General features: G+C 48.7%; 1 protein-coding gene across 3 annotated transcripts in view; it reads left to right on the top strand.

The window, feature by feature from the left end:
- Positions 1-1,145: 1,145 nt before the first annotated feature.
- Zc3h18 (zinc finger CCCH-type containing 18) overlaps positions 1,146-15,171 on the top strand; it is a 51,563-nt gene continuing 37,537 nt past the window's right edge. The window contains exons 1-4 of one of the 3 annotated variants that reach the window (XM_023705170.1): positions 1,146-1,470; positions 10,230-10,840; positions 14,080-14,164; positions 14,855-14,926. In XM_023705170.1, coding sequence (XP_023560938.1) covers positions 1,305-1,470; positions 10,230-10,840; positions 14,080-14,164; positions 14,855-14,926 — 934 coding nt within the window. In that variant the 5' untranslated portion in view covers positions 1,146-1,304. The remainder of the gene's footprint in view (positions 1,471-10,229; positions 10,841-14,079; positions 14,165-14,854; positions 14,927-15,171) is intronic. The other 2 variants (XM_004645001.3, XM_004645002.3) reach the window with 2 other exon arrangements.

Raw genomic sequence — 15,171 nt, 5'->3', positions numbered from 1 at the left:
TAATACACATACCCTAAAACATCCTTAAGAACCACAGCATTTAATGATCGTAGTACAGTGGTACCTCTTCTCACGAATTTGTTTCTATGATTATGGTCGCAAACTGAATGAAACAAGAACCAAGGCAAATTCAATGGTTAGGCTCACTGTTGGCTTTCTGGGGAAATCTGACACGGTTCTCTCGTTCGGTTTTTGGTCAGAATCGTGGGGAGAACTGTTGTGAACTGAGGTACAGCTTATACTGGCAGTTGTGTGACCACTGCCTAACTCCAGAACAGTCTTTAGGTGAAAACTACACCCATTACCCACGAAGCAACCCAGTCTGGCTCCCACACAGGAACCTTTGCGACTAGGGACTTGGCTGTTTCACAGAGATGCCCCTGCAGCTGTGCATTTCTGAAGGCCTCTCCTGGCCTGCCCTCCCGTGGCGGGGATAGAGGCAAGAAGGCCGGGGAGTCACTAGCCCTACCGCAGGAGGCCCCAGCCTTCTGCCCACTGTTCCTGGATCAGACACCCCGACGGGCTGGCTTCCCGCGCACCCGGGAGGCATGAAGTCCCGCTGCAGAAAGAACCACACGATCCCGGCCCTCGCAGCTGCCTGCCCCCTGCGCAGCACGTGTGCGAACTTCAGCGCCTGGCGGCGGAGCCCACGTGATCCTCTCGCCCCCTGTGGACAGCGGGTCTGTTTCCGCGTTGTGGCTGCTGAGCAAGCCAGAACCAAGGAACCTGCCCTGCTGGTACGCCCAGGCCCGCGCACGGAACGCGCCGGGGCTGGTGCGAAAGCAAGCGTGGAGCCGGTCTCGGCGAGGACCCTCCGCACCCCACGTGGCGTTCGGGCGACCGGGGGTCACAGCTTCCCGCCGGCCGCGCAGCTGCACAAGTCCTATGGAATGACCTCTGACATCTAAAGTCAGACTCGCGAAATGCACTCAATTCTTGTGCTGAGCCTTGATTTTTGATAAAGCAGGAGACACAGCAGCCGAGAAGAGGAGTCCCGGCGTTTTGAAACCTGACACCACGACCGAGCCGCAGCGGCCCACAGATCTCGCGAGACTCGCGGCTCGGGGCGTTCTCCGTCGCGACGCGCACTTGGCCCTGCGCATGCGCCGTCAGGCGAGCAGCTCATGCGGGCGCGCAGACACGCCCCGCGGAAGGCTGGTCTGCCCAGTGGCGCCTGCGCGATACTGGAGGTTTAGAGGACGCGCGCCGTGGGGGAGGACCGCGCGGAGGCCGGAAGGAAGCGCGGGAAAAGGAGGGGCAAACGAGGGCAGCCCGCCGGCCCTCAAGACGGCCGTCGCGGCCTGATGACGTCGCACAATGGCCGGCCCCCGCGGGTAGTGGAACCCGTTTGTTCCGGCCGCGTCGCGCCTGAAGCCGGAGCCCGCGAAGAGCGGAAGGGTCGAGGATCGTCCTGTTCGCGCCACCCCCAACTCCAGCGGAGCCGTGGCCCCTCCCCGCCCTCGCGCCGAGGTGAGTGGGCTGGCTGGGCGGGCGGCGGGGAAGGAGGCCGCGGGAGCGGCCGCAGGAGCGAGGCCCAGGAGCTCGGCGCCGCCTCGGTGGCGCTCGGGCGCGCCCCCAGCCCTACTCAGCTGCCGGCCGAGCGAAGCCGGCCGGGCAGGACGCCGCAGCAGGCGCGAGCCCGGGCAGCGCGCGGCCTGGGGTGTCCGGGTGCCTGCGCCTGCGCGCGCCCTCTTCTACTCTTGGCGGAGTTGATTTTCCGAAGCTGTCATTTCTCTTCCGGACTACTCGCGTGGCGCGTCTGTGGACCACAAAGGGGTAGCAGAGGCGCAGTCCACCCGGAGGAGGCCCGCCCGGAGTGTGGATGGCAGCTTCTGAGGACTTGCGGTTCTCCGGAGCCTGCTGCAGCGTGCTCCCGGCAGGCGCTTGCTTCCGAGTGCTCGCAGATTGGACGCCCCGACTGTCCCTCAGGACGCGCGCCGGCCTCTTAGGAGTGTGTAACTTGTTTGCCCTTTTGTTTGGGAGCTCGGAGATGCCAAGCCCTTCCTGTACAGTAACTGCAGCTGTGACGCTGGAAGAAAGTGGTACTTCAAGACTTACAGTCTTGCTCCTGCTAGACTAACTTAAGTTTTCTCGAATACTTTGACAGTTCAGTTTACTGGGCACAGAGGTCGACCCTTTCAAATGAGCTTTGTTTAGCGAACTCTTGCCAGAACAAGTCATTCTTCAGACCTTTTCAGGGAAAATGGAAGAGGGAGTTTGACATCCGAAGTGCTACTGTGTGGGCGTCACAAGGCACTCATCTTTTCTCCTTTGAGTCTCATTGCCTATCCCAGTGCAGTGGTTGGGATTCTCAGGGTAGGCTTGGACCTAGGCCGGCTCTCCCTTCCCAGTCCTGGCAGTAGATAACTTCTGCATGATAACTTTCATGATTTGAGCACTTGTGTGGGGCCTAACCAGCTCTGGAACCAGTCTGAGGTATCCCAAAGTCTGGAACTCCTGTCCTGTTGTAGGTGGAAAATGCCCAAACTCTGGAAGAAAGCTTTATGGAATCATTCCAGAAAGCAGACCAGCGATGGGCTTGCTCATGCTTAAAGAGATTTTTCTCTTTTTCACAGCTAGAGATCATCCTAAGGTAAATATGTCCTCGTTGAGTTTTACTGTTCTTGATGGTGCCCAGTAGTGTCTGAAGTGTCCCAGTTCAGACAGCACATTATATGGTGGTGGGTTAGAATGTCAACCCCGTGCAAAGCTCAGGGAACTGGAAGTCTGAGGCCCCTCCTCCCAACCCCCACTTTCTATGTCACTGTTCCTCTGTTAGACATTATTAATCCATGAATTTATGAAACCAAGTTTTAACCAGGTGTACCAGAATTTAGGCGTTTGAATAGGGACTACATTGTTGAGGTTTTTGTTTTGTTTTTTGTGACTACACTGTGTGGGGGGGTTGTTGTTTGTTTGTTTGTTTGGCAGAACCAGGGATTGAACTCAGACCCTTGCACTCGCCAGAGAAGTGCTTATTCTACTGAGCTATCTCCCCGGCCGAAAGTTCAGAGGTTGTTTTTTTGTGTTTTTTTTTTTTTTTTGGCTGGTTCAGGATGCCTTAAGGGAAGGTCTGGAAAGGCATGCAGATCTGGGGATCGAACCAGAGTATCCTGAGCCTGAGTGCCTTTGCTTAAGCAGGCACTGAAACAACTGAGCTAATAGGCAGGCCACTACATTGTTAAAAGTAATTGCTTCAAAATATTATGCTTGATGGCCCTTTGACCAAGCCACATGAAGGATAGTTGCAGCACATGTTTAAGCAAGAGTTATCTTACCTCGCTTGGTAACTTACTTACTTCCCAGATGGGCTTCTCAGAGTGTCCCGCCTGTGAAGAGGAAGATTTGCCACCCCTGAGAGCGAGCGCCTGGAGAGCATCTGCCAGTTGTGAGGGCCCTTTGAAAGCAGAAGCTCTAACAGTATGGTGCATATCCGCAGTGCTCCTGCAGCCTTCCGAGTGGTCGCTGGGAAGAGAGATGGCACCCCTCTGTGTTGGAGTTCTTGTGTAGTGTTCTACAAATTAGGCACTTAACTTGGCATCTTTCTGGTGTACAACAGCTAGCTCCTTGAATGATAAGTTTTGGGTTTTGGTGTTTTGGGGTTTTTTTTTGACACAGGGTCTTGCTAGGAAATTCAGACTGTCATTAACTTACAATGTAACCAAACTGACCTCAAACTCCTGGTGACCCTCCTGCTTGAATCTTCCTGAGTGCTGGGATTAAAGCCTTGTGCCACAACACCTGGCTCCTAAATAGTGAGATTTTTATTAAGCAAGTGTTTTTCGGATGTCATTGCCAAGTACAGTAGGCGACACAGACACCATGATGGAGTCTTGTTACTCTATACTTTTTTTTTAAGTTTAAATTTTATTTATTTATTTATTTGGTACAGGGTCTCGCTACAGCATGGCATGCAGGGGATCAAACCTAGGTCCTTGTACTTGCCAGGCAGGTGCTTAGACTGCCAACTATCTCCCAAGTCCCATCTTGTTACTCCATACTTTAGGCAGTTTCAGCCTTGTAGATTAGAGAGCTGAGGATTTAGCTCTAAACCTTGCTGAGTGTCCTCAGTTATAGAGTGGAACCACTTAGAAGACCAAACTGAGCAGAATTGTAAACTGAAGTCTGTTGAGGTTGACCGGAGGACCCTGCATCTTTATTTACCTTAAGTAGGCAGTATATTTATTTCCCTTCCTCAACCTAGCACAGAGCGACAAACATCTACTATGTAGAATTTTTCTCAAAACGGAAGACACTGATGCCCAGAGAGACAGTAAACTTTCTCAAGGCTTGACGTCCTTGAGAAACTCCCAGTCATGTTCCTTCTTTCTGTGCACAAGGTGTGACTTGGGCTGCCAGTAATAAACACGTAGATTAATCAGCATATTTTGTGCTGAAATGTGTTCACCTCTTGAGTGTAGTCTTCTGCAGCAAAATCTCAAGAGGTCCCAGGGGGAAGAAGACAGTGTGACACCTTTCTCAAGAAACTTGTCGTTTCCTTCTCAGAGTGACTGTATGTCCCAGGGTACCAGGGCAGCACTCTCCATGCCTGTCAGCATGCCTGTCAGGATTGTTGACTGTGCCCTGTAGTGTCTGAAGTGTCCCAGTTCAGACAGCACATTTTATGGTGGTGGGTTAGAATGTCAACCCCGTGCAGAGCTCAGGGAACTGGAAGTCTGAGTCCCCTCCTCCCAACCCCCACATTCTGTAGCGGGTATATTAGCTGGTATCACATAATAGATACCAGAGATGATCAGTTTATTAAGAGAAGAGGTTTACTGCAGCTCACACTTTTGGAGGTGCCAGTCTGACTGTCTGGCAAGTTTTGTTTCTGGATTCAGTATAGTTTGTATCAGATACTAAGTTTCAGGTAAGTTTAAAATCACCGAATGAATGACCGGTGACACCCATTGGCCGCCTTCATGGACATTCCAGCACTTAGGAGGCTGAGGAAGGAGGAGCATTACAAATTTACGGCTAGCCTGGGCTATATAGCCTGTCTGAAAAACACCCCCCAGCAGAAAAAAAAAAAAAAAGCCACTGTTGGTTGTGGTGGTGCACACCTGTAATCCCAGTACTCAGAAGGCTGAGGCAGGAAGATCACTATTTGTTCAATGCCAGCCTGAACTAATAGACCCTGTCTATAAATAAATAGCCACTTACCTTATTATAAGCCAGGGTGCAAGGACAGAGACAGGGGGGCTGGAGAGATGGCTCAGTGGTCTAAAGCACCTACTTGAAACAAGCTTGGCAAAGCACAGGGACCGCGGCTCGATCCTCCAGCACCACATGCCAGCCAGCCCTGCCCCCTGGTGGGCTGAGCTGGCCACACACACACACACACACACACACACAAAATAAATAAATATTTAAAAAAAAAACAAACAAAGACAGAGACAGGGACCGGGTCCCAGAGGTTCACTTTAGAAGCACATATCCCTCAATGACCACAGACCCACCTTTTTAATGTTTAAGTGGCATTTTGTGAAGATTGAAACTTTAATACATGGACTGTTGAGAGATTTTAAGATCCAAACTGTAGCTGGGCATTGGTGCACACCTGCAGTCCTAGCCCCTTGGGAGTCTGAGGCAGGAGGATCACGAGTTCCAAGCCAGCTTACGCAATTTAGCAAGACCTCGTCTCAAAAAAGCCTGTAAACAAATTGTTGAGACACAGCCTGGCAAGTGCAAATGCACAACAGAATAGTGAACAGCAGTGAGGAGGCAGGAGCTCTTAATCTGGGTGAGCCTCGGGTTTGGACTATAAGGCAGGAGAACTTTTATATGTCCAGGATTTTCTAGGGAGAGGACCCACACCTCCACTGGATTCTCAGAGCAGTACAGGCTGCCAGAAGGCCCCGTGGACAACTGGCATATGAAGGTGCTCTCAGGGCTACTTGGACCACCTTGGTGAGCTGCAAAACCTCTTCAGAGAGGTCTGAAGAGAGCTTGTCAGGAGAAGCTGACAGGCACCCATGTGGAGTGATGAGGCTGCAGCTCAGGGCCATTACGTGCCACGTCCCAGCCTCCCAGGTTCTACCACAGGTCTGCACTTCTTTGTCTTGGAGTGAAGGTGATGCACTGTAAGGAGTTTCTGGATTCAGTTTAGTTTGTATCAGATACTAAGTTTCAGGCAAGTTTAAAATCACCAAATGAATGACTGGTGCCATCCGTTGGCTGCCCACGTGGGCATCACTGTGTTCTGAGTTGCAGTTCACGTGGGTCCTGTGGCCGCCTGGCCTTCTGTGCGAATGTCTCAGCCCTGGCAAGTCCTTGCACTTGCGCACTGCCCAGCTGCAGGAGAGCTCTTGAGTTCCCGGGGCTCCTTCTGTCCCCGTGGAGGTCCAGCAGCTGTCCATGGGCTCCTTGGGACAGCAGAGGTCGCTGCTTCAGGGCTGACATTCCCTACAATTGTCTGCCTCTGGAGAGGGAACTTAGAAGGCAAAAAGTGATCTTTTAAAAAACTGTCTACCGAAAAAGAAAAAAGCTGTCTGCCCTTTAGCTGGGTATGATGGTGCACACCTGTAATTCCATAACTCAGGAGGCTGAGGCAGGAGGATTGTAAGTTCAAGGCCAGCCTGAGGATACATAGTCAGACCCTCTAAAAACAACAACAAGAAAAACTGATTTTGAGTCTTAGGATAGATTAGTTGATTTGTAAATTTATATTATTGGAAATTGTGTTTTTATAAAGTAGTGAATTTTTTTAAAAATCTTTTTGAAACAGGGTTTCGCTGTGCAGTTTGGTTCAGGTTGGCCTTGAACTCACTGTGTAACCTACACGGACCTCTTAACTCACAACCATTCTCCTTCCTCAGCCCTGACTGCTGGGATCACAGATGTCTATCACCACACCTGGCTGACCTCTCCGTTTTGTATAGGCTGTGTTTTTAGAAATTTAAAAGATAACAGTTTTATCTTTAATGTGTAAACAAACATGAACTTAGGTGATACCCACCAGCCTGACCCTGGCACCTTATTTTATTTTTTTCTTTTCCATTCAGATTATATTGGTACTTTTTCCATGGATTGAACTCAGGCCCTTGTGCTTGCCGGGGAAGCACTTATTCCACTGAGCCATCTCCCTGGCTATATTGGTACATTTTTAAAAAAATATTTTCTTAAGTATACATGATAATCACATCCATCATAGAAAATCTGTACCTATACATGATATAACTTTTTTTCCCATTCCCCTACCCTCCCTCCAACCCCTTCTCCCTTCCCATTTACATAAAGCTTTGTTATTATTTCTTTATTTTCTCGGTTTTTTCCCTTTTCACTTTTTTCTTACCCTGCCCCTTGTTTTCCCCATTTGAACATTTTCTTTCTTTTTTTTTTTCCCTATAATTTTATTGAGAAACAAATAGCAATGAGACAGTTTCAAACCAAATTGGTAGGACAGTTTCAATAATTAACACATTGCATATATTCTTCCTAGTGGTTAATTGCTATACAAGATGCGGACATGATATCCTATTTACAATCACTATTAGAACATATCTCTCTATTCATTAAGAGAATGCAACTATATATCTATCCAAACCATTTTGAATACTGAAAATTTTCTTATTTTATAATACATGTTACGCATTTTGGTCCTTACTTACAGTTTTGGTTTCTAACACCAGAGAAGCAATGTGGTATTTACACGTGTCCAATTTCACTTGAGTGGTCTTAAGGTATATCCACTTACCTAGAAATATATCAAATTTATCCTTTTTTACAGCAGAGTAGTACTCTATTGTATATTTTAAAAAGAAACATTATCTCTTCACCAGCTGATGAGCATTTGGGCTCATTCCAAAATTTGGCTATCACCTAGTGTGCCACTATAAACATGGGGGTGCATATATTGCTGTGATACAATCTATTTAATTCTTCTGGGAAGATACCCAGCAGGAGAATAGCTGGGTGAAGTGGAAGCTAGAGTTTCTTGAGGAATCTCCGTGCCGATTTCCAGAGTAGCACCAGTCTGCACTCCCACCAGCAGTGGAGTAGGGTTTCTTTTTCCCCAGAGCCCCTCCAGCATTTGTTACTGGTTGATTTCTTGGTAATAGCCGTCCTTTGCTGTCAGTGTTGTTTTAATTTGCATCTCTGTTTTGTTTTTTTGGTACCAGAAGTTGAACTCCGGACCTTGCGCTTGCCAAATGTGTTTGTGCCACTGAGCTATGTCACTGGTCCCTAATTTGCATTTCTTGAATGACTAGCGATGTTGAACATGTTTCCATATTTTTGTTTGTTGTTTGTACTTCTTCATCTGAGAAGTGTGTATCCATCTCAGATGCTCAGTTTTGGATTGAGTCTTTGAATTTGAGGAATCTGATTTTTTTTTCTTTATATATTCTAGATCATAATCTTTGTTTGAGGAACAGCTGGCAAAATTTTTTTCTTGCACTCTGTTGTCTCTTTACTCTGTTGGTGATTTCTCTTGTTGTGAAAAAGCTTTTTAATTAAGATGAGATTCCCCATTGTTGATTCATTGTGATAGTTCTTGTACCATCAGAGTCTTAGTAATAAAGTCTTTGCCTCTACCCATGTAGTCAGCAGTTTTACCTAGGACTGGGAAGATAGTTCAGTGGCATATGCACCTGCCTGGCAAGCACACGGTCCTGAGTTTGATCCCTGGTAGCAAAAAGAGTTTTATCTAGTCTATCTTCCAGCAGATTTAATGCTTCTGTTTTAATATTTAGATCTTTGGTCCATTTTGATTTTAGTTTAGAGCATGATGAAAGATATGGGTCTTAACTTTAATCCTTGGAATGTGGAAAGCCAGTTTTTCCAGCACCATTTATTAAAGAGGCTATTTTTCTTCCAGTGAAGGTGTTTGACACCTTTGTCAAAGATGAGGAGCTGAGTGTGTTTAGAATTATTTCTACATCTTCTGTTCTGTTCCATTGATCTTCAGGTCATTTTTTGTCAGTACTGTGCTGTTTTTATTACATAGCTTTGTAGTATAATTTCAAGTCTGAGATACCCAGAATTGCCTTTGCTATTCTAGGCCTCTCTGATTCCAGATGAATTATAGGATTGTTTTCTATAACTCTGTGAGATATGCTGTTGAAATTTTGATTGGAACTGCATTTAATCTCTATAGCAGTTTTAGAATTATGTCCATTTTCACTATATTGCTTCTTCCTACCAAAGAAAGGGTTATCTTGCCATTTTCTGAAATCTTCTTTGACCTCCTTTTTCAGAGTACTATAGTTTTGAATGTGGAAGTCTTTCACTTCCTTCGCTAGATTAATTCCTAGGTATTTCTTTTCTTTCTTTCTTTTTTTTTTTTTTTTTTTTTTTTGGATGTTATTGTGAAACTATTGTTTCTCTAATTTCTCTTTCAGTGAGTTTGTTATCCATGTACAGGAATGCTATTGATTTTTGAATGTTGACTTTGTATGGCACCTTATTTTAAATAAAAACGTGAAAGCAGCTTCACACACTGAAGAATGCCATCACACCTGTCACCAAGGGCTAACAGAGACAGCGTTAGCTTACAGACTGCTGACTATTCCTGATCTCCCTTTGGGGCTTGCCTTTAAACAGATGGAGCAGCACTCTTTTTGTAAGATTTGTCAACCTGAAAACTAGAAAACGTTTGCTTCATGGTTAAATCTGAATTAGTAGAGTGAGCTCGTGTAAGATGACACCGTTAGTCTTTTATGTGAGTGCACAATGTAATGTATAGCCTTTTCTCTGGAGTTCTTCTGCACAACAGGCAGTCCTGTGGAGATGGAGGTTATGACTGTGCTGTGCCCCTGGAGCTCATTGTAGCCCCAGGCTCTGTGGTAAGTGGTCCTGGAGCAGCACCTCAAGCCTGCCAACTAGGCGAGCCCTGAGCTTGGAAACCACACCTGGTGTAGCTTCAGCCTCTGGTGACTCCAGACACATGCCTTCAAGTTCTGCTGAGGTCCATAGTGGCTGTCTTAGGACAGACAGCATGGCCTTTCCTCGCAGTCAGTAACTCATCACTCCTGTTAGTGTGCAGCTGAGAGCACAAGAGTAGAACGCTATGCGGGGCATTCTGGGACACCTCGTGCCGCCACATTGCAGGGAGCAGGTATATCTGACACTTACTGTGTCACAGAGTTAAGTGTGTCTGCCTCATGGGAACAGCTGTGGCCTCTGTGCAAATGACACATGTGTTGGACAGAATTGTGTGGACCAGCAGCCAGCCAGTGTTCACTCCCCATCTTGCTGCCTTCTCTGAATCTCTTCTGTTTCTTTTGCAGAACCGTGGGTACTGATGGATGTGGCTGAGAGCCCTGAACGGGATCCTCACTCCCCAGAGGATGAAGAGGAGCAACCAGCACTCTCCGATGATGACATTCTGAGGGAAAGCGGGTCTGATCAGGATTTGGATGGAGCTGGGGGGAGGGCTTCTGATTTGGAGGATGAGGAACACGCAGCCCCGGTACTGGGCCAGGAGGAAGAGAACCGCTCTGATGAGGAAGACAGAGCCAGTGAACCCAAGTCCCAAGATCAGGACTCGGAAGCTCGTGAGCTGAGCAGGGGCCAGACAAGTTCCCCGTGTGAAGAGGAGGGGGACAATGGTGAGGAAGACCGCACAAGTGACCTCAGAGACGAAGCTTCCTCAGTGACCAGGGAGCTAGACGAGCATGAACTGGACTATGATGAGGAGGTCCCTGAGGAGTCAGCCCCTACTGTCCAGGAGGATGAGGCTGAGAAGGCAGGAGCTGAAGATGAGGAGGAGAAGGGGGAGAGTGCTCCTGCCCAGGAGGGGAAACCCACCATCCATAGTGGAGGAGAAGAACCCCTGGAGGCTGCCAAGGAGAAAAAAAAAGAGGATGATGATGGAGAAATCGATGATGGAGAGATAGATGTGAGTGTGGTTGACAGCCCCAACGAGTGCTGGCTGGTGCAGGAAGCATCCTGGGGTTTGCATGGACAGAGAGACAGGCGTGCAGGAGGAGGGGCTGGCATGCACCTAAAAGTGTGAAATAGGCCCGTGCAGAAAAAGGCCAGTACTTTATGAGCCTGCTTGAAGGCTCTTTGTGGCAGCTTCTGCAAGTTGACTTTCAGGTGGAGAAGGTGAGAGGAACATGTGACTCTACACACAGGAGGTCAGGTTTCCTTGTCAGGTGATGGTGAGAAGAACTTGGATCAGGAATGCTTTGCAAGAAGCAGGTAGAAGTGTTGAATGGTACTTTTAAGAGCTATTGAACTCAGAGGATTGAGCAAGGGTCTGAGCAGATCAGAATGGTACAGGTTTCTTGAGTGCCCACCTGTGTTGTCACAGTAGGCAAGGTGCTGAACACCTCTGGGATGAGTTGGTGGCAGGGAAGGGTGCCAAGTGTGCCAGCCTGCCTGGCTGTGTGTTTGCTCATGTGCACTGGTCCATTTGAACTTGTAACCTCCAGAGGTCTATGGCTCTGGCCATGCTGAGTAGGTGGTAGGGTGTAGACATTGCATACCTAGCTATGGCTCCTCAACTCTGGGACCTGTGTGACTACAAGCCTAGAAGTTTGGGGCTTTTTCCTTACAAATGAAGTATTTCCTCTTGGTAACTTGGTGATGTGACCTTCCAAGGGCCTGTGGAACTTTGTTATACAGGCTTCCCCTCTGTTGCCATCCATGCTGCCACTTTGGGAAATTCACAGTAGCTCAGACCCTGTGGAGCACACTTTCTTTGAAAGGGTTCTGTTTTTCTCTTGCTGTTCCCCTGCCAGGCTGCATTCTGAACTCCTCCCTGGTGTGTCACCTCCTGTTGTAGCGCATGCGTGTGCACAGACAGACACGCGCGCGCGCACACACACAGTGCTTCTGGGTGAGGCACTTGAGTTGTGCCGAACACATTGCAGCTGACCAGCTCCTTAGTTCCTTTCCTTCCAGAAACAGTCTCCAAGACCAGGACCTTGACTGATTCACTTTTCTCCCCAGGACCTGGCATTATAGGCAGCTCATCAGTGATGGTTGATCAAACAGATAAATCCTGTTTTCTTTGGGACATATTAACATGGAGAGCTCTGAGCTGTGATGCGGCCATGGACAGCAGGTCCACCCTGCAGAGCCACCGTGTATGGAGCCAGTCTGTGCCCAGCTTTACCCTTGAAGCACTGTACTTGGCTCATACCAGCTTGTGTGGTTTTTCCACTCTTACTGGCACTACTTCCTTCCTGTTCTCGGCCCAGATCCATGCTGTCACTGCTGCTGGTGGCTGCCATCTCCCCAAGTGCACTATGTCTCGCCTTCAGAGAGACTTCTGCTGCCATTCCTACCCTATCCCCAAGAACATTGAGACTTGCATCTGGGTCCATAGCTTTCTGGTGGCTCTGATTCTGTCCTTTACCTAAAATGACAGAGTGCCAAGTGCGCATTCCGGCCAAGCTCCATGTTGGAGGAAGAATGTGCAGTTTTCCTCACTTTTGGAAGTGGGTGCTATTCAATGGTGAGGGTGCTGCTCCATGGTAGGGTGTGTAGCCTGCATGCCCAAGACCCTGTGTCCCCTGTTTTGAGGCCTGACTAGCTCTTGTGCCTCTGCCCAAGCATGTCTTCATATGCCCTTGGCAGTTTCTTGCTCCTCCTCCTTAGGCTGCGTCACTTCCTTCCCTTCCAGGTTCTGGCTTGTTTCATGGGGAGCTTGACTTGGGGTCCAGTTTCCTCATTTGGGACATCAATCTGTATAGTAAGGCCTTGAAGTTTTCCCATCTGAACTGGACAGTTTGCACCTCTGGACTTGAATTGCCTGTGGGCTGCCGGTGTCCTTCTGGTATAGATGACTGTTGGGCATTGTCTTGCAGAGTGGTTGGGATGGTTTTGCACATGATGTGGGCCAGCTGCACCCAGCACCTGCTGATAGTGACCAGTGTGTCCATGCAAACTGAGCTCTCCATGAATGGCCCCTGTGCAAGAGAGAGAGCTACACAGAGAAGCAGTTACAGTACAGCCTGGCCTCTGCTGCTGCTGGGCCTCCCCTTCCACACCCGGCCCCCTTCTATGGGTCTGTGTAGGGCTTGGACTTGGTGTCCTGGTTTCTGCCATTTGGGTAGTCTTCTAGGAAGCTTAGGGGACATGTTTGTTCTGTTCTTCCTCTAGTGCCAGGCTGTCAGGAGGGCATTGGATGCTGATGTGGGTTGAGATGTCCGAGGAAGGGCACAGCCGAGAGGCACAAGTGGGTGTTTCAGCTGCAGGTTGGTGGGCACATACCTCTAGAGCTTGGGTCAAGTCTCAGTGCTAGGTTAGGACCCTGGGAGTGAGGCCCAGGTTTTGGTCTTTGTTGAGCTCCTGGGTCCCCCTGGATTGGTCAGTAAGGTTAAGGATACTAGACTGAGTGAGTTGCAAGGTGGTGTTGCAGGCTACCTAACTTTTCTCACAGGACTTTTTTGTACATTACAAAGGACTGAACCCAAGGTTTATGAACTGAGGAGCTATATTTCCCGCTGCTTTTTATTTTTATATTTTGAGACAGGGTATTGTAGCCCAAACTGAGCTTGAACATGCTGTCCTCCAGTCTCACTTTCTCAGTGTTGTGTGCTACCACAGTAGGTTCTCCAAAGACTTAAATTGAAGAAGGTTAGTGTTTAAGGACCATAAATTATTTTGTTCTATAAGTTTTATTTCTTTCTTTTTAGATTTTATTTAAATATACAAAATATTAAAAAGCAGGTGCAGGGGCTGGTGAGATGGCTCAGTGGTCTAAGGCACCTACTTAGAACAAGCTCAACAAAGCACACTGACCGCGGTTCAATCCCCAGCACCACATGCCAGCCAGCCCGCCCCCTGGTGGGCTGAGATGGCCACACACACACACACACACACAAATAAATAAAATTTTAAAAAAATAAAAATAAAAAGCAAGTGCATTTTCTGCCCAAAGTTGTCTGCTAAGAGTATAAAGCCCTACTATGTAGGGCTCTGTGTCCCCAGAGTGTTTCTATAATATTTGTCCCTGGAGCCCTTGGCTCATAGGTGTAGGTGGGTATTCAAGACTGGGACCGCTGACAGGACTCTGCATGCAGAATGCTGTAGCTCCCCCTCACCCAGCTCCTGTGCTCCTGGGCATGGTGGGGGCAGCGAGAGACAGACCGATCCACCTTAGTATGATGGTATTCTCTGTTTCAGGATGACGACTTAGAAGAAGGTGAAGTGAAGGACCCCAGTGACCGGAAGGTGAGGCCTCGTCCCACCTGCCGATTCTTCATGAAAGGTAACTGTCTGTGGGGCCTGGACAGCAGCTAGGGCAGGCAGCCAGAGGTGGCATTGCTGGCAGCCAGGAGAGGCCTGTGTTCACCCTGGCCTCCCTGTAGGACCATCAGGGGTGGAGCCTGCCTGGCCGACCATGTGCCTGGGCTTCTAGGCCCACCAACCATGGCGTAGCCTGACTGAGACAACAGCAACTATTTCTCTGAGTTACAAAGCCAAATGCTCCGACACCAGCATTAATGTTGGGCACTCTGAGAGGTGGCCACTTTCTGCAGGACGTGTCGGCCCATCCTTCACTGGAGGGACTGGACAGTGGCGAGGGAGGGCTCCAAAGGCACGAGCTGCCTGCTGCAGAGGGACAGTGCGAGTGAGGAGATACAGCAGGGGCAGCTGCTAAAACTTGCTTAGAAAACTGAATGGACACTTTAACATGTGATGTGCAACCCTTTGGCAAGGTGATGTTATGGCTTCTGTTTTGTTTTGTAAAGTCTTGAGAGATTTGGAAATGACATGAGAATTTCTGGTCGGGAAGAGTTTCTTTGATATACAGCTGTAATCTGGGCATATTTCTTGTAGTTGAGCATTTTCCTTGGACAGGGAAGATGTTTTCTCTTGCCCTTAGATGACTTTGCTCAGTGGCCAGCCTGCTTGTGCAGTCTAAAGTTCACAAGAGCTTCCTGTACTTCTTTTCCAGATGTTGTGACACCATTATCCACTCCTCTTCCACCAATACCAAATTCCATACCACTCAGAGACCAGGTTAAAGGTACAAAATATCCTGTGTTCACTCTCTTTAGTACCTTAAAGGCCCTCTGCTCTGGAGGCCAGACTTCTTTCTCCTGGATCCAGAGCATGTGTGGGACACCAGAAGGAGGGGGCCTGGCGGGCAGAGAGCTGAGGTGGACCTTCCTCCTTGGTTGGGAGGGACGGGCAAGAGTTTCCACGGGGGGCGGTGGAGTTCCATTTTCCCACCAGAGTCAGGCTCTGCGGCATGGCCTGAGATCAGTGCTA

The sequence above is a fragment of the Octodon degus genome, unplaced genomic scaffold (genome assembly GCF_000260255.1).
Source record: "Octodon degus isolate 3935 unplaced genomic scaffold, OctDeg1.0 scaffold00215, whole genome shotgun sequence".
Taxonomy (NCBI): domain Eukaryota; kingdom Metazoa; phylum Chordata; class Mammalia; order Rodentia; family Octodontidae; genus Octodon; species Octodon degus.
Note: the sequence above shows the minus strand (reverse complement) of the source record. Positions and strands in the feature narration are given on the sequence as shown.